The sequence below is a fragment of the Hippichthys cyanospilos genome, chromosome 14, assembly GCF_059441005.1.
Source record: "Hippichthys cyanospilos isolate Australia breed blue-spotted pipefish chromosome 14, RoL_Hcya_1.0, whole genome shotgun sequence".
Lineage (NCBI taxonomy): Eukaryota > Metazoa > Chordata > Actinopteri > Syngnathiformes > Syngnathidae > Hippichthys > Hippichthys cyanospilos.
Genome location: NC_142382.1, coordinates 3,809,587 through 3,828,900, shown reverse-complemented (window position 1 = coordinate 3,828,900; position 19,314 = coordinate 3,809,587). Strand labels below are relative to the sequence as shown.

At 39.8% G+C, this 19,314-nt stretch overlaps 3 protein-coding genes across 4 annotated transcripts; all 3 read left to right on the top strand.

Annotated features, from left to right (window-relative positions):
* The first annotated feature begins 307 nt into the window (after positions 1-307).
* lrrc74a (leucine rich repeat containing 74A) lies at positions 308-5,240 on the top strand. The gene is made up of 13 exons (XM_088433614.1): positions 308-407; positions 688-863; positions 949-1,056; positions 1,149-1,242; positions 1,993-2,042; positions 2,125-2,206; positions 2,323-2,408; positions 2,582-2,776; positions 3,092-3,187; positions 3,316-3,459; positions 3,840-3,944; positions 4,342-4,427; positions 4,634-5,240. Exons 1-13 carry the CDS (start codon positions 308-310, stop codon positions 5,238-5,240), a joined length of 1,929 nt encoding a protein of 642 aa, XP_088289740.1.
* Positions 5,241-5,907: 667 nt separating this feature from the next.
* On the top strand, positions 5,908-9,065 carry LOC148412596 (olfactomedin-4-like). The gene is made up of 5 exons (XM_088433735.1): positions 5,908-5,994; positions 6,065-6,238; positions 7,138-7,350; positions 7,996-8,143; positions 8,230-9,065. The coding sequence occupies exons 1-5, from the start codon at positions 5,941-5,943 to the stop codon at positions 9,063-9,065; spliced, it is 1,425 nt and encodes a 474-aa protein (XP_088289861.1). The 5' UTR covers positions 5,908-5,940.
* An 844-nt stretch (positions 9,066-9,909) lies between these two features.
* Positions 9,910-19,230, top strand: mis18bp1 (MIS18 binding protein 1). 2 transcript variants are annotated; one of them, XM_088433359.1, is made up of 16 exons: positions 9,910-10,538; positions 11,571-11,705; positions 11,801-12,072; positions 13,090-13,163; positions 13,398-13,519; positions 13,622-13,712; positions 14,534-14,661; positions 14,756-14,904; positions 15,021-15,090; positions 15,704-16,847; positions 17,471-17,649; positions 17,772-17,926; positions 18,030-18,172; positions 18,459-18,543; positions 18,623-18,677; positions 18,831-19,230. In XM_088433359.1, the coding sequence occupies exons 1-16, from the start codon at positions 9,971-9,973 to the stop codon at positions 18,932-18,934; spliced, it is 3,474 nt and encodes a 1,157-aa protein (XP_088289485.1). In that variant the 5' UTR covers positions 9,910-9,970; the 3' UTR covers positions 18,935-19,230. The 2 variants fall into 2 exon arrangements, with proteins under 2 accessions (XP_088289485.1, XP_088289484.1); XM_088433358.1 differs by having other exon boundaries at positions 14,531-14,661.
* The last annotated feature ends 84 nt before the right edge of the window (positions 19,231-19,314 follow it).

The following is a 19,314-nucleotide window of genomic DNA, read 5'->3' as shown; positions in this document are numbered from 1 at the left end:
ATCTATCTATCTATCTATCTATCTATCTATCTATCTATCTATCTATCTATCTATCTATCTATCTATCTATCTATCTATCTATCTATGACGATATAATGTCATACACTGTACTGTAGTTCTATCCTTGTTATGCAGGGTGGGAAAGTCAAGGATGCACGTGCATTATTTATTGCAGTACATCACATGACCGATAGTGTTACACAGGCGTTTTATTTTACCTCACACACTCACTGAAAAATATGGCCCGGATTAGACAAGAACGTCCTTGTTTCTTGATCGTATGTTTTTAGTTTCACAGCTAATGCAAATGTCAACACTGTCTTTCGAATCCCTCTGTTTAGAGGATGATGATTCATCCTCAGCATCGAGGCGAGGCCTGGAAGAGGATTTAGATGCAGACTTAGATGGTAAGTGGATTTTTCAGGGAATCTTAAAATCTTAAAAATCTTGAAATTACAACCAAGCATTATTACCATGTGAATCCCTAAATGCCGTGGGATTTAAAAAAAAATGTTTAGCTAAAGTTTTGAAAGTATTGCTAAATTATTTGTGGCCATCCAATTTACAGCTTTGAGACCTGGAGGTCTACGGATCCCAATTTGAGGACTACTATTTTTACAAAGCAGAACTTTTGCTTTCTTTTTCACACTGTTCCCTTCTGTTTGATACATGCTCACAATAAAGCAGACATAGAAGACAATAGCAATAAGACATCTGTAACAGATGTCTACCTCCAAGCCTGCAAGCTGTTAGGCGTTGTCCCAGTCTCGTACTTCATCCAGAACCTCGAGTCTACCACCATGAATCTTAGCCACCATGGCCTTGGACCGTTGGGGTGTAAGGCTATTGCTATTGCTTTGGTGGTGAGTCCCAAAATGAAAAAAATCAAATAAAATACAAAAGGCCTCGAAGTTCTGAGACTCAGGGTTTGACTCGTCTTGCACTCAGAGTGACATGCATCTAAACACCCTGGAACTGGCTTACAATGACATCCAGGCAGAAGGAGCCAAAGATCTGGCAGAGATGCTGAAAGCTAATTTCACCATCCAGCATTTGGTATGAAAACATTTTGAATAATGTAATCATCATAAATGTGTATCATACTAAGCGTGCTTTCATACATGCATTGTACTGTGTACATATCACAGGATTTGTCCAACAACCATCTTCATTCTACTGGAGCTGAGTATGTGTCCAAAATGTTGCTGGACAGCCTTTCACTAAAATCTATCAAACTTTCAGGTAATGTAAAACAAAAGGATGCTAATGTTTACCGGTGATCATTGCTTGCGAGTTATCGCCTGGTAAAATGTTCCAAATTTCTGTGAATTGTTGAAACAACCACATGGAAGTATATACACACACTTAATAGCTGAGCCCTAGGACATTAGTATGCAGCAACTACTATTAGGAGAGAATTTGTGAGAATGTCTTTAATATATTGCACAGAGCAATACTTTCTTCTCATTGATATAGCTGAACATGACTGGAAATGCCAGGAAATGCAAGATAGAAGTTTTTCACACACACATACACACACACCCACACACCATAAAAAATGCACATCTAGTAAATTAAGCTTAGCTAAGCTTAGCTAAGTGTTCAAATGCAATTTTTTTGTTTAACTCTTTCTGTAAATTGCTTTTTAAAGAATGACTTCAGAGGTTGAATGCTGTCTGAAATACAATGATGTGAATCTAGGCGAGGTGATTACTTATTGCTGTCTAGTGCCAGGGGGACACATTAAACTAATGTATAGCATACAAATTGTTGCTTGCACACGAGGCATTGGCCTGTGTGCTTAGTGTTTTTTTTTTGTTATAAGATCGTCTACTTTATTAAGATAATTGAGTGAAAGGAACACTATGTGGTTAAGCCTTGGCTTTTGTTATAGGATGAAAAGGAGGTTTGATTATTATTTTTTCAAGTTTTTTGGGTGGGCTCTATCTATCTAGAGTTAGTCATTGTTCAGTTTTCTTTTTCATTCGACAGGAAACGGATTCACTGACGATGACGCCAAGTATTTTGCGGAAGCCTTATGTGTGAGTTGTTGATCCTTCCACATCTGACGAACGAATTTCTTTGTATTCTTTTCTTACTCTGCAAATATTGTCTTTCATTCAGATCAATTTAAGCATTAAAGAATTGGACCTCAGCTATAATAAGTTCTGTGGACGAGGAGGGGAGCATCTAGGTCTGTTGTTAGGTATGCAAACATTCACTCAGCTCCTTTGCTTCATTGTGAACTTTATGGCGTGACTAAAAACAATAACGGTCTTGTATGTAGCTAAACACGAAGTCATTTTTCTTGCGTATTTACAGCAAACAACGAGCATCTGGAGGTGCTGAACCTTTGTTGGAATCAACTCAGAATGAAAGGAGCTGTTGCGCTTTGTGCTGGACTCAAGGTACATGAGTAGTCTTTATACGCAAGCAGAGGCGGAGCTATGTTGTGGGGGTGGCATTGATCCCCCTGATCCCTTTTATACCTTGGGGAAAATTTTGTGGATGGTACAATGTGCAGCTCCGCCCCTGATTTCAAAAGACAAATCCATGGAATAAGACCTTTCTCCACATTTAGGTGAATACCACGTTAAAGCACCTTGACCTATCTTGGAACGGTTTTGGAAACGAGGGGGCCCTCGCAATGGGTGAAGCTTTGAAATTCAACAACACCCTGGTGCACCTCAATCTCAACAACAACCGCATCACCAATGAGGGTATCAGCATGCTCTGCAGGGGTCTTGAGTATAACGACACTCTGCGAGTGCTGATGGTGAGTAAACAATTCACAACCAGCCTATAGTTTCTGCTGTCATGTACTCTAGACCCAATTCATACATTTGCGTCCACTGTTGTGTCCCTCTTGTCTCATCGAGACAGCAAAATTACTTGCATCTCACCCAAACATATAGACATAATTAGAAAGGCCAGGATGTCCTCTACTGGGGTCACTAGGACTTAGTAGTGTAGATCAAACGAGTCCAACAATATAGACCAAATAATAATGTCCACTGTAATGGACACAAACGAATAGACTGGGTCTCAGAGGATACTGTATATAAAATTATGTTTTTAATTTGCTCCTTAGCTAGCTTACAATTCACTAACAGTAGAGGGAGCATTGTCCCTGGTCAATATGGTGAAGAAAAGACAGAAGACTGCCTTGGAGGAGATAAATATATGTGTAAGTGCATTTTTTTCTCATCTATCCAACATAAATATACCAATAAGACTCATCAATGATTTGTATTTTTTTCGATACTTTCCATCTGATCAGTCATTTGACCTTTTTCATTTTTTTTAACCGGACAGAATGTGTTGGTCAACGAAAACTTTTTACACCTGCTGGAGGTGACGTGCGAAGAGCATCCCGGTCTGGATGTACAGTACGGGGGGGTTGGAGGATTTATCGCCAAGAAACCTGTAAAACGAATCGACCCGATGAAAGTCATCCAGGTTGGTTATGTCCTCCTAAGAGCCAGAATTTTCATTCAAGTTCTCTGTGGTGGACATTTGTTTTTGGTCTAGATGTTGTGACTGATTCAAGCTGGGTGTGATGCAATTCACTTTACTGTCTCGCTAAGACAAAATGTCCACTAGAGTGGACACAAATAAATGAGCCGGGTCTCAGAAAGATATTACCCGATGGAAACGTGTACAGTCTATATTTGTCACTCATCATTTACAAAAACTGTAAAGCATAAGCTGCCAAATACTCAAGTCTACTCGAATGACACCTGAAATGAAAGAAAAATAAAAAACAAGTGTGTAGTGACTTTTGAGACAACCTGTAATGTATCCATCTGGCTTAAATATATGATTGCGCATTTTTGAAGGACTATCTGGATCAACGCAAGCTACGCCTGTGGGATTTCTTCCGAAATATTGACAAAGACGCCACGATGCGAGTCCCTGTGGTTGAGTTCAGGAACGGGATACAGGTGGGAACAATGATCGCCCATTTTTAATGATGGTTTTTCAATAGCATGAGAACTTGGTTATCGCTTTACCAGGAGTGTTCCATCCCTTGGTTAAAACAGAAGAAAATGACCCAAAAATGATCAAAAGCGATCACAAGCGATAACGTATTACTTTGTAATGGCTTGACATGACGAGTAGGTTTTTCCTTTCAAATTAAGAGCAAATTAATTCTAACTTGAATCAAGTCATTACTAAACTGTGTTATAGTTGTAGTTAGAATTGAGAACCACTGGTCTAGATGAGTTGTTCTCAAAAACATGTAATGGGTTCTTGCGATGAGATAACAAAGAAAATAAAGTTGTAAAAAGTATAACAAAACACTCAATATATTCACTCTTTCCTTTGAAATCCAAACAGCAATCCAGCATTCCCTTGGATCGATTCCAAATTGAGGAGCTTGCACGGAGGCTCGATCGCGAAGGGACAGGAATGGTGGACTACAGGTGACCAAGATGTCCCATAATGTTTGTTTATATTACCTTTTTTGGCCTTTATCTGCATTAGTCCTGAAAAAAACATATCAGTCTATTATTTATCAGTCTCCACGGTTACGCAATAAAAATCTCCAATTTTGAAAGACAGCAATACAAACAGAAAGCGTTAAAATTGCCGTAATGCATCGTAAAACAGTGCTGATGCTCCTCTTCAGATGTCTGGTAGATACCAGGAAGCAGATGGTGCAGAATCACCGTCGACAACTGCGCAAGGTCGCATCCCGTCAGAAGAAAGAAAAGCATAAGAGCGACCGCATCCTCAAGACCTTCCAGAGCGCCGTGGAAGCGGTGACGCCGCACGGCTCTGTGGTCATATCTCCAGGAGACAACAGAGAAGATCCCACGGGGCCAAATCGCTTCTCGGCCACCCCTCTCAACTCTTGGCACCGCATGGTGATGTCCAACAGCGGCACGGTCTCCAACCCAAGCAGTGACCAAGTCCACCTGCCCATGTTGGCAGGCGCCACGGCACACCCTTTCACCGAATCTGAAAATTTACATTCACGTTCCCAGCCCAGCTTCCTAACCATCTCCCCTCAATCCGCCCGAGGCCGGTCCATCACCGCACGGGCTGTGCGCTCCAATCCGGAGATGAGCCGCAGCGATCTTAAGCAACCGACTGTTGAGCACCTGACCAGGTCCAGACCTGCTCTTGACACCCCTCAGCAAGGGCTTAAAGCCAAGAAAGTGAAGAAATCGAAAGCAAAAAGAGTTGTGGAGAAGGACTCAAATCATCCAAAACCTCTGCAAAAATTGAATTGAACATTTAAGTCTCACTGTTTTCGGATGATTCAGCACTATTTATTTATGTATTTATTTGTTTGTTTGTTATCTCCAATTCTGTTTCCCACTCGTCCCCCATTTTTTTTTTCCATTCATGCATAATGAGGCCGAGTTTTCCTTGTTGGTTATTTTCCATTCATTTCAATGGCACATTTCCATCATTCCCAATCTGAAATTTCAAAACATTCAGTTGTTCCACTTCACATTGGGAACATTTTTCAACATGCCAGAACTTTGCATAAACCAAAAAAAATGCCATTTTTGCCTCTAGAAAATATTCTTCATCACTTCCTCAAAATTATGCGAATGATTCATATTATTCCAACTGTATCCACATCATTCCATGTGCCTTAATGTATTTTCGTCCCTTACACGCAATTTCTCCAGATATGACTTTCGTAAACAGTTAAGAGTTGTTCAAAGACACATCACATGCAGAGACAAAACATTTGCTTGGGAATTCTGTCAGATGTTGGACACACCTACTCTGAATTCTGACACCTGTGAGTCACTTCCAACTTATTCCATAAATTAGTTCCTGTTTGCTGAAGATAACATTCTTTTATTTAAACAAAGATGTGAACGCAGGCAGGTGTAACATCCTCAAAGACGTTTTAATGGACTATATAAGAATAGAAGTCTTGGGTCAGGTTATCGTCACCCATCGGGCTGCTGCAGAATGATTGTCCCTCTGTATGCATTTGCCCTACTTGGGTCCACACTGGCCTGGGGTGTAAGTATAAGACTTCAATGATTTTTGGTGATATTTGTGCAGAAATCAACATATTATCTCTACGTTTCAGGGTTTGAGCCAGTGGCATGAATCAAATGCAAATGGCGAGGCTGGAAGTGGAGGTGCGGACTCCTGTACTTGTGACGCCTTCTTGCCGAGTTCTACGTTCCCCGTGAAAGATCTAGTGGTGGTGGAGCAGGCAGCTGAGCAAATCTCCCACAAGATAGCGCTGGAGATGGGCAAGGTAATCAATTGTTTATCATATCGTAGATTTTAAAGGCATTGTCATTGCTTACAACATTTTTGTGTGTGCAGAGTCATTTTAGAAGCGTTTGCATGTGTTTAAGTCATTGTTTGGGGTACGTTTTGGTGTATTTTACTTTGTATTAGGGCTGCAGGTTTAAAGTAATTTTGGAATTCAGATAGACCACAGAAAATTTGAATCTTGAGTATTTCGAAATAAATAAAAATTATATACCATATTTTTCGGACTATAAGCTGCAACTTTTTTCTCATTATTTGAGCCCAGTGTGACTAAAGTGCAGTTTATTTTGCTAGCCACTAGGAGGCAGTCCACCTTTAAAACAATGTGTGTATGCATCTGTCAGTTTGTGGAGCAACTATGAAAAAGAGCTGAAAATATGTGAATCAATGACTGTATTAGGAAAAAAAAAAAGGTTGAAAAGTATAATATTAATAAGATAAAAGTGATGTATGAATGAAAAAGATCTTGTATAATAGTTTGTGGCATGTGTTTTTATATACAGTATACTTACTGTATATAAATACAGTAAGTATTAATAATAATGTATTCAAGAGTTTTTATTGTCATATTCATAGTAATACTACACAATGAAAATCTTTTCCTGTTCAATCCCTCAAGCAGACTACATTCCATAATCGAGCCAATAATAAAGTAGGCAATAAAATTAAAAAAAAGACAATATTGTGGTCAGTTAAAAAACATTTATTTTGAAGGTGATTTTCTCACCACGTTTCCGGCATTTTTTATTGTCACACACCATTAATACTTGTTGCAATTGACTTCTTTTTTTCTGATGCATAGAAAAAAAACGGAAGTCCCCAAGTTTGTGTACAGTATACTGTACGAAAATAAGTGACAAGTCTTCTACGTTATTTCAGATTGACGAATATGAGAGTAAGATGACGCAGTACGCGGAAAAGATCATCGAGCTGACAAAGGAAATTGAGCTCATGGAAAAGAAACCCCATGCAAACAGTGATGCCACTTTGGAAGACATGGTGGTGAAGATTAAACAAGTGGAGGCTCTGATTGAAGAACTGAAGCTTTCATTCCAAAGCTCCACCACTGTATTCCAGTCTATTCACAAGGAGGTACAGTAAGTCCTCAAAATGCGGGTCAACCTGGACAGAACACTTTTTTTTTTCCTCCACACACTGAAACAATATCTGAAAACTAGATGTTGTATAAAGTTTTCCCATCCCACTTGCATTGGGCAGATAGTTACTTTTAACCCAGGTATGAGTAATCATGAGTAGTTGAGTAATTAATTATGAGTATGAGTAATTGAAAATTTGGTCAATAGCATAAAAAATAGCGAACATTAATCAGTGCTTTTCAAAATAAAAGCTTGTTTGTAAATATTTGATTTGATTCCAAACAATGATCATTGGTTGCCTTTCAGAGGATAAATGAAACCTTTTTTAAATTCTGAGCATTTGGATCATCGTATTTTTCTCAGCAACTTATCAAAAATAATTTGATTCTTTATTAGTTGTCAATCATTGCAACTCCAATCCTCAATCCGATTTGTTGGGTTTTAACTCTTTCAGTGCCATGGATGAGAATTCCTCATCTCTTAAAATAGTAACATAAATAATACAATTCTTAAGATTTATTTTTTTTTTTAATGAAGGGTAGCTGACACCCTTGACTAGTGCGTATCTAACAATTTGTGTTCAATTTTCGCCAAGTTTTTCCCGAGCAGTTTTAAGAGTGTTGTTTTTTGGAATGCTTAGATCACAGAGATGGCGAAGACGCTTGACCAGCTGGAGAAGACCCACGACAAGAATTCAATTCTCCAGACACGCCGAGACTACATCAAGATCCTGACGGAGCTAGAAGAGTGCGAGAGACGCCACCAAGAAATCTTCAACCCCAACATTGGTAAACTCCACCGTATATATTTCATAAATTCCTAACCGTGCATCCGCGTGAATGAATTTGACTATGTTCCTTTTTTTTTGGTGAAGGTTCCTGCGATCATACCGGTATCATCAAGGTCAGCAAACCCCTCGTGAGTCAACTCAATGCTCATCTAGGCCCCTCGTACATATACGGAGGCTGGGGGAAAGATTCGAAGCCAATTCCCGACAGGAAGTCGATGTACTGGTTCTCTGGAGACTCCTCGGTGTACATCGATGATATTTATTTCTACACAGATTACAAAAATCTGGTTTTAAGAAACCCTTTTCTGCATCAAATCCTATCAAGTGGGTGGAACGGTCTCGGCAGCAATTACATCGTTCGAGGCAACACGCTATATTATCAGAATTACAGTCCGTTTGGGTTGGCTAAATATAATTTTACCAGCATGAAATATGAATCCAGAGTGATTCCTGGGGCAAGTTCGACCTTTTCTTACGCCAACTACGCTTATCAGATCTTTGACTTTGCCGCCGACGAGAACGGCCTTTGGGTGGCGTATGCCACGGTTCAGTCAAACGGCAAGATGGTCGTCGCGAAAATAAACGAGGAGTCTTTTGGGATCGAGGAAGTATGGGAGACCAGCGTCTATAAACCAGGCATTAACAACATTTTTATGGTCTGTGGTGTTCTTTATGCAGTCAGGACAGTTGACATCAAGAACGAGGAGATATTTTTAATGTTTGACACTAAAACCAAAGAAGAGAAGCGCATCAGTATAACTTTTGAGCGCTTCCAGGATAAGTACTCCAATCTGGACTACAATCCAACTGATCAGAAGCTGTACATGTACAATAACGGTTACTTTGTTAACTATCATCTGTGGTTTAACCATACAGCAAAGGCAACAGTCGAACCCCCTTTAGCTCTAACCCAAATCTGATATAGGACCTACATATAGATGTGACATTTCTCTAAAATTACCGATGTTACGCTAAATGCTTTCTTGTCTCATGAAATCAGGTATCACTTTGATTAAAATGCCAATCTCTTAAGCATCATCATTTGTGTTTGTCTTCTTTGATATGCATCAGAGTCGCACTATTAAAATACTTCCAATGCTGCATATAAATCCATCCATTGTCGATGGAATTTGTCAATGGGTTTAAGGCGATTGACAAGAGGCACTCAGTATATTAGTCTGTGATCCTTTTAAAAGTTCGATCTGAAATTAGTTTATAAATGAGTAACCAAGTCAATGATCGTTTAAATCCAAAAATGCGTTTTTCTGTTTTAATATTGTATTTATTAATTAATAAAACTGAACATTTTATCCATTTATCAAACCAAATAACTCAGAACTATATATTACAAAATGATATAAAAACAAAATGATTCATAAATATATGCATATATATTAGATTAAATAAGCATTAACTAAAAATATGACGTATTATAACGAATGTCCATAATCTTAAATGCTAACGCAGGGTTAACCACTGTTACAAGAAGTGACGCCACTGGCGGCCATCTTACATTGCCACTCAGGAGGTTTGACTGGTTTGCTCTTGTTAGACCATTCACGAAATCGGAAAACGTCAATAAGAGGCAACGCAAGATGGCGTCCTCTTCAACCACGAGAGGTCAACTGTCATCCCAGTAGGTTCTAAGAACTGATTCCGGTTCACGATGAAGTCAAGTGACGCAATCCACATTTCTACCAATGACAAGCGTTTACGCCCAAACGAGGCTGTTTTGAATTGTTTTTTTTTGTACCTGCAAGCTCGTCGTGAGCAACCCGATGTGGTTGTTAGCTTAGCAGGCTAATTTAAAAAAAAACAAACAATCATGGCGTTAAATCAACGCTCAGACAGTCACTTCCAATCTCCGGCTAAGTTGTTTGCCATACTTAAATCGAGAGCTGTGGGACAAACAAGGCGCGGAAATAGAGAAGAAAACACAGCGCAAATGAAACAAGCTTTCTTCGGAACTCCAAATGAACTTGAGGGGTTCGGTGAGGTGAAGGCTTTGACCATTTCGCCCATAAAGAGTCCCCAAAAAAGCTTTGGTTATTCATGCTCGGATTTTATTGGACATGCAGCGGAACTTCCACCAAAAAACAACGCGGTACATGGATCTAGAACCCCATTGAGACCTCTCATGGAGTCAACGGTGGCGTTTCCATCACCCATCAATACAGACTCACGTCCTCGAAAGATTGTTGACAAACGGGTCGCCATGCTCGAGAAACAGTTCGCTCCCATGGACTCCATCATGCCTCCAGGATCTTTTTCATCCCCAGCGAGGAAGAAACTGAGACGAAGTGACGAGGAGGAGCAGGGATCAGAAAACGTACACGACAACATTGAGAATACAGTCGATTATTCCTACACCCCAAAGAAACACAGGATGAAAAGTAAGACGTTTTTTTTTTTTTTACCAAATGCAGGTTTACCTTGTTTTTTTACGGTCAGGTTATTATTTTTGCCTTCACTTTGTAGCGCAGATTGCAATCAATTCTACTCACTTCAAAACAAGCAGCTGCTTGGCAGACAGTGGAAAATTCTTTCAATCACAAAAGTCGATCGATCAAGTTGATTATTGTCATTTCCAGGTGAAGTTTTACTAAAGATCTATGACGTAGAACAGACACGTCCAAACCCGATTCTCGAGGGCTGCCTCTCTTGGATGTTTTTATGGTTTCTTTCCACCAATCACACCTGATTCAAATGATCGGGTCATCAGCAAGCCCGATAACGATCCTGATCATTTGAACCAGCAGCTGACGGAAACATCAAAAACATGCAGGATAAGTGGCCCTCAAGGACCACACGCCTGGTGTAAAACTTTAAGCAACAGATTGTTACACAAAAGGTGTAACAACACATGTAGACAGACAACATTGTACATGCCAGTAGAATGAGACAACTGTTTATTTTCCCCCTTTTTTTAGTCCGTTGTACACAGAGAAACAATGTGCCAAAAACTTGAAATCTTGCCCCCCCCCAGGGATGAAGCCAGGAAGTCCCATTTAGGGAAAAATGCAAAACAAGCTTTCCCAGCATAATGTTCTTTTTTTTTCCGTATTTGACACATCAAAACAGTACATTTCAGTTGAGAAAAATATGAAAAATGAGCCGACGTCACTTTTTTGTGGGTGTTTCATTAGCATGTAATCAAATAACAATATTCACCGACATTCGATGGTTGTATGAAAAGTCTTAAGCATCAGAAAAAATGAAAAGTGATCAAAAGTTTTGGACATTTATTTTACTACTTAGCACCTGTCACCACAGTTGTCACCCAGTTTTCAAAGAATTGACTTCTTCTTTTGCGTAAAGCTTTTCACGCGTCACTTGTATCATTTTGGAAATGGACCTACTGCGCTCATTATTATTCGCACACACGTTGTTTTTAGTAAGCCATTCTAATGCATTGCTCTGAACAGGGTGCTCTGTCTCTTTGGAAAAGCTCATGTCCCCCGCTAAGATGTTTGCTAGCATGAAGGAGAGAGTGCACAGGAGAGAGCAAGACCAATGCAATGAAGCCTACCAGAAACATAGTGAACATCCCCATAATGGAGGTAAATATAAACGCAAAGTATGCCTGCTCAAAAAAAACAAACAAATAAAAAACCTACACCTGTGTCTGAAAACCTTAGTTGTAACTGTATTTTAGTTGTCCACATTGGACGTCGTTTCGACGTGGACAAGTCGAGGAAATACAGCGCATTACAAAGTGGGCCAGAATCTCCGGGTCCGCTCACCCAGAAGCTTGACGGCAGCCGGTCAGACACAACTCATCCCAAAAAGGACCTTTCGTCCGCCGCGGAGTTCGAGAGTCTCTTGTCTGATCCCGTCTTCCTCGATCAGCCCTCCTTCTCCATTCCTAAGAAAAACAACTCACTGTTTAAGAATAAGCAAAGCCTAAACTTGGCAAAAGTACATTTTGTAAGTACAATCTTAGTATTATTATTATAAGGGATGTTTGATGCCACTGTACGATTTTGACCCATTTCTTAAGTTGTTCCCAATACTGGCACCAGGTACTGATGTCACTAGCACCTCCCCACTTACAACAATAGTTTTAAGACAGACCTAAATGTCGCATTTTTTTTTTTTCTTAAAGGGACACTGTGTAAGATTTAGACCGTTTTTCATTACGGGCAGCAAGAGGTGCTGCATTAGCTATAACAAACATGGCCGCCTCCTGAGAAGTGCCACCCCTTAAGTTATATAATTGCTGACTAGACCTAGCATTATATTTAAAACATACTGTTGGTCGTTAAGAACACATTTTTTTGCAAGTTTTTAAAAATTTATAATCATTTAATTTATTCCTTTTTAATGAAACACAGTCTAAATCTCACACATTGACCCTTTAAAACCACTAGAAATTAATGTCAGTGTTCCCTTCATCCAATTTCTATACCTGGTATTATTATTGTTATTATTATTATTATTATTATTATTAACAAATACAATACTGAAGAACAGTAGACCATTTGCAAATTTGAATGTTACTTTTGTGTGAAATTAGTACATTCTCAGGTAATATTACTACTTTTTGTTGTATAATAATTTTTTTTCAAATATTGCTATTTAATTCTTGGAAAAGTGTTTTTTCTTTCTAGGGATAATCTAGTTATCTAGCCATTTTCATTTAAAACTTAAAATTTTGTCTATATTTAATTTAATAATGAGAATGTTTTTAAATGTATAATTGATCCGCTTAAGAAACATATTTTCCACTGTCGATTTAAAAAGGACACCTGTACTCATGGCTTGGGTATCGACCAATCTTTTTTTTTTTTTTTTTTACAGAAAGGCTAACATTGCAATGCTAAATGTAAAATCACAAGCATTTTATTCTCCTATCTTTTTAGTACTGTACACCCTCATTTATTGATGTTGATGTCTGTTTACAGGCGCATCATGTTTTGACTTTTTTATTGTCTTTTTTGGCAGGAGAGTACTATTTATCTTCAAAAGTGGTACCCCAGGAGGAATGAAAAGGGCCTATATGTTGAAGGAATGCGCATGTAAGTTTAAAAAAAAATTATAAGGAAGGGGGGGTTTCCTGTTTTTCTTGTTTCTTTGTTTTTTCTTATTTATATATATTTTTTTTCTTATTTATAAAACTTTTAGGCCCTCCTTTTTCAGCCTGTCTAAAAATACATAAATAAGCACATGGGATTGAATGTCTGGAGTCTTAAAAAAAATGGAAAAATATGTGTGTAGATTTTGATGGCTGCTTTGTTTTGGCGTTTGCTCAGGGATATGAAGACGCGGTGGAACAGTAACATTATTGCGGAGCGAGTTTCCAGCACTGTGCTGAAGACGGTGTCTGGTAATGTTTACATTTTGGTGGGCAAGCTGAATCTAACGATGAATTTTGGTAAGCTGGATCCCGCGTTCATTCGTGAAGGCGTGCCTAATATTGTGACGGGTCTACGTACATGATCAATTCACTGACCCGTGTCTCGCGTTTTGCCGTTAGGTTTTCCTCCCTGGTTTTTGAAGACATTTGCAAACGGATTCCCTCAAAAATGGAAGAAGCTTTATGAGAAGTGTTTATCGGAATTAAAAGAGTAAGGATTTTCTGCCATTTTTCAGACGTACATATTCTTCTGATGATACTTTATCGGGAACGGTGAAGGGATTTTTTAATTTATGATGGCGACACGCCAAATATTTTGAAGTTCCCATAACCACGCAAGGCTCAAAATAAGCAGCTTGGCATCGCTGTTTGCATTTTTTTTGTTTGTTTTTTTTGGCTTTATGCCTCATTTAAACACAAGCATAATATGCAATAGCTTTTATTTTGAAGTTTTGTCTCGGAGCACTGATTGTATTCTCATTAGTTTGACAGACAAATTGCGCATTCAAATGCAGTCGGAGTTTTCAAAGTCGATCAGAATGGGCTGCACCCGTAAGATGTTTTGGAAATTATTCAGTCATACGTGTGTGCTTCATCTTTGTTTTTGGCGCCGCTTCTGGCCGTTGTTGATATTACATGCATAGTGAGAAGCAGCCACGTTGGCATTTTTGACTGTAAATCGTTATCGCTAATAAATGAAACCTTGTTGTTGCCCAACTCGGTGCAAAATCTCCAAAAATTTGACTTTTCGTGAGAGGGCCACTTTAAACATGAATAACTATAATACGAATGTTTTAATAATCTCATAATGTTCTCATAAAAGCTGCTGCTTCATGTTGCTGGGATTAACCGAAAAATGTTTGAACTTTTCTCAAATTAGTGACTGATTGACAAAACTGCTCTGCAAAACAAACAAATATAGATTCCGAGCCTTAAAGTATAATGGTAACGGCGCCCGATGACGTAATGACCGTGCACGCTGCGTATGGCTTCTTGCAAAGTGTTTCATGTTGGTGCCATCTGGATAAGCAGGGAAAATGCGAACACTGAAAAGAGGAACAAAATCACCAAGACGACAACAGAAGCAACTTTTGTCAAACCTCGCCCCAAGAAAAAGGCTGTCAAGACACCCAAGGAGATGATTCCAAATGTCCCTCAAGGTAAATGACGTTTGATCAATCAGCAGCACTGAAGACTCTTTTTTTTGTTTTTTTTTTTACTCTCTTCATCCATACGTTTGGCGATGTTCTGCAGCAGACACCGGGACTTTCTTGGCGCAAACGACTCGGAGCGGTCGAATAGTAAAGCCGCCTCTGGACTACTGGAGAGGAGGCAGGGTTCTTCTAGACCCAGATATGAACGTCATCGTTTTTGATGGTTACAACACCACTCTCTTCAAACCTGTAAGCATCTTATATTTTAATGTCATGTCTTCTTTGGGATATTATTGAGCAATTTTCAAAATGTATTCATTAATTAATGATGAAGGATTTTTTTTTTCATGTTTTACTTTCTGCAGGATGTCTCTCAAGTAATGTCTGCGGAGAAGTCTAAAAAACATGCCCAAGCTTTTCTTCCCAGCAATCAAGGTAATTGCTAAGGATGGGCGAGTATCGATATTGATCTGTACAGTATCTGTACTCGATAGTTCCAAATTAGAATAATAGAAAATTGCCTTTTGATTAAATTTGTAGAAAAATGCTCGATTGGAAAAGGTAGACCTTTCTTAAAACAAGCTGTCATTGTGTGTGTGTGTGTGTGTGTGGGGGGGGGGGGGGGGGGGGGGTTACTAGTGAGTACTAGTAACTAGGGTGGAGTATAATACAAATTAACCAAAAAATAGTTGAATTCATCGGACTAGATGCCCAACATATTTGTCTTGTTTTTTTTACTCCAGTCCTTGAGAGGCGGTATCCTGCATGTTTCCAAACCTTTATCATTTCATTTATCATCTTTATTGTTTGAAATTTTCATGCTCCTGCAGAACTTGCTAATGAGATAACCATTTGAATCGGGTGTGTCAGGAAAAGAAAACCGAAAAGCATGCAGGATACCGACCCTCGAGGATTGGAGTTAGACACCTATTTACTCGTGGTATCGGTGATTGTTTAAGAGTTGAGTACTCGTAGTAGTAACAAAATATAGAAAATAATCCTAATAATCACTTGACACTATTTCCCATCCATTGCCCTATGCTTCTAGATCAGAAACAACGTAAGTCCACCAAAGATAACGTTCAGCCACCAACAATAAACAAGACAACGCGCCATAAACAAAATCCCGCTGGGATTCAAATTGAAGAGGACGCTTCCGGTCCTGTGAAGAGGCGAAGCCATCACATCACCGGCTCTGACGAAAAGTCGAGGAAGACGAACACGCTAGCGTCTCGTCGATCCCAAAGGCTCCCTCGACGGCAAACCGAAGCGCAAGTGTGGTCAAAACTCTTTTCTGATGTTCATGACAGATCATCGGAATCTGAAGAGCAACAGGATCAAAAACGAGCCAATCGCTCCGCTCCATCCGAAGGAGAGGTGTCAAATAAACACCCGATAAAATCTCAAAGAAAACCCCAACAGCGATCCAAGGCAAACGTGAGGTCAAAGACAAACCGCACCGACTCTCAGTTTTCTGCTCTTAATAACAAATTAACGGAATCCGAAGAGCGACAGGAGGAGGACGGAAGACGAACCAATCGCACTGCTAGCTCTGAAGGAAAGGTGTCCAATAAAAACACGGTGCCATCTCAAGGTAAACCCCGACAGCGACCCAAGGCCAAAGGGAGGTCAGGAAAAAAACAGGCTCCCTCTCATTTCTCCGCTGATCATCCCAAATTATCTGAATCCGAAGAATGGCAGCATCAGGACAAAAGACGAACCAATCACGCGTCTAGCTCTGAAGATGCGGTTTGCTCTAAAATCACATCTCAAAGTAAACGCAAACAGCTCCCCGTGCAAGATTCCAATCAATCAGATTTAGAGAATACACTACCAACTCAAAAGAATTCCAAAAAGCTTCCCAGACATGTTTCCAAAACAAAAGAGCCCGACTCTTCTCTATTGAGGAAGTCAAAGAGAAATCACGCTGCTACTCAGTTTTATGATGACGAGTTATACTGTCCGTCTACTGAGGAAGAGGAGAAGGTGGGGGTGCTTTCTACGAGGAGGAAGAAACGAGGCAAAAAGAGCCCCAGCAAGCAAGGCAAAAACATCCTCAAATCAGTGTCGCCCGCCAAGGCGTTCAACAAATCGCCGCAATTTAAAAAGGTGTCCAGCAGAGGGCGCACCGAGTCTCATCAAGGCCCAGATGCCAACGAGTGGACGCAGGAGGAGCTGGCGAAATTACAGCAGTAAGACTTCACAGTGGTGTCTTCCACCTCATTTTTTAAGACAAGCTACACACAATGTGGCGGGACAACCTTTGGTTGTGTCACCATGGCAACGTAATTGATCATAAAAGCATGTTGTTGTTTTGTTCTCATTTCTGAGCCGCTCCAGGGTCTTCAAAAGAGAAATGATGTCATTTGGATTTGATATATTTAGGGGACGCCAGGAAAATTTCTGACACACTTCGTATACTGCTCGTAGAACGTAGAAGAAAGTTAAAGATAATCCTAAAATGCACCATTAAATTCGACTTGATTTGCTCCAATTAGTAACAGTCATTTCGTTCTGTAGACAATCGTTATTTTGAGCCAAAATTTAGAGCAATTATTAGCTCCCTGGAGTTTTCGGCAGTAAATACAATTTTGCTAAATAGTATAACAGACGTGTTCGTTTCACTTAGGTTTTACTTAGGATAGACCCAATTGTGAGGAGTTTACAACAGGGAGCATAAAGGATGGACAACAGATGATTGTGGGCCATTGAAGTGAATTTCTCTGATCAAAGCGGTTAGGAATCACTGGCCCACATGATAAATGTTCTCTCTGGCAGAAACTCAAATTTATGCCCATGGACTGCTCTTTTGCAGGGCTTTGTCCAACTATCCCTTGCATATACCATTCTACTGGGAAAAGGTGGCCATGATGGTTGGCACGCGCTCTGTAGAGGAGTGCCGCAACAAGACCCTGGGCTTGCAAGATGGCCGCACCCCTCTGAAGACCACCCAGAGGAAGCAAAAGAAGAAGGCGGACGCACCAAAAGCCACAGGTGACAAAAAGACATTACGTGAGACATCATGGATGGGAGGGAGGGAAAAAAAATGGCGCGCAGCGTGCAAAGCAGTATTAGCGACATAAAGCTCATGTCAACTGAGTTCAAACCATTTCCAGATATTCCCGTCATATCTGCTGGCGTGAAAACCTTGAAGAGAAAACAGCAGGTGCGTCAGTTCCTGGAGACAATGCCCAAAGAGAACACAGACGACGCCTTCAGCGCAGCAGATAATAAGCGCTTTGAGCTTGCTCTTGCTTCTGCTGTTTTTGACGTGAGTCTGTTCTCAGTCATAATTGACCCCAGGCACCCACGTGTGTGTGTCTGCCATCAAAAGGAGATGAGCTAACACCCTTCGTTCTCATTTTGACAAGTAGATGCCATCTATGTGTTCCGATGAAGATAAGGACTTCCATCTGAGCGACCTGGAGCCTGTGACACCCGTTTCACTGCATTTCCCTCAAGCGAAGACTCCTCGGTGTGCGTTCGCTACTCCAGGAGTGCCGTACACACCAAACAGGTGACCGCTTTGCCGCAGTTCTGTCCGCAGAATTCACGATAGATTGCCAAACAAATGGATGAATTTAAGAGAATATTTTAGGTTGTTTTTTACAGTTCAAATGATATATATACGAAGATATCCACTTTGTTTTTGGAAAAAGACTCAGCTACTTGCACAGAAACATTTAAAAGTCAATATTCCATGTCCACTTAAATAAAAAGAATCAAACATTGTCATGTAATGTAATGTTGTTGTTTTTTCTGCTGCCCAATAACAATGACTCCCCCATCATCTCTATATCAAGGAAGAACAACGACAAGTATGTCTTTCAGCTCCAGAACGCCAGGAAACAAAATAAGCTCAACGGCTGCAAAAAAGTCCCAGCAAAGGTACAGTACTACTTACACCCCAGTCAATCGATTTTTAACAATCAGGTTACTTACTACTTTCCTTTATCATCCCTCCCAGAAAAATATTCCCACACCTTCAGTCAAACAAACAATGAAACCAATTGAAAAGCCAGGTAAGTTTTATTTGTGGCTCCCCGTAGCTACTTCCAATCTAATTTAACTTTATTTACATAGCAAATAATAAAAATTGGAATGCAAAAATTGCAATGCTATACAGTGTATGTAAATTATACATCCATTTCAAACCATTTTTTTCTCCCTCACAGGAAACTATTCCTTTGTGAATTCCTGGCAAGTATTTCCAGAAAAAGATCCCCCTAGTTCCGACAGTGAGGAAGAAAAGGATTTTTATTTCACCGACAGTGACTGAACGTTCTTGAGGAAGAAAAACCTACGTCCACATGTTTTATTTTTTACGTTGCCAAAGGAAAAGAATAGCAGCTGTGTCCCCTGTACAGTATTCCACTTGAACTTTTTTTTTTTTTCTTTTGGATCAAATCGAGTCTAAGATCATTGAAGACTTTAAATAAATGACCATGTGTATCCAGCAGGCCGGTTCTGGAAACTGAAGCGCAGTGCTTTTCGAGGAATTTCTTAGAAATGATCATTTTAAAGTGTAAAATCTTGTTGACTTCTAGAAATAAAGAGTTATGTTTCCTAAAACAACACCAATGAAAATGAATTTCCTTTCATTCAATTATGCGTGTCGATATCAATAGTGCAAATATCAATGGCATCTGAATCGCTAAG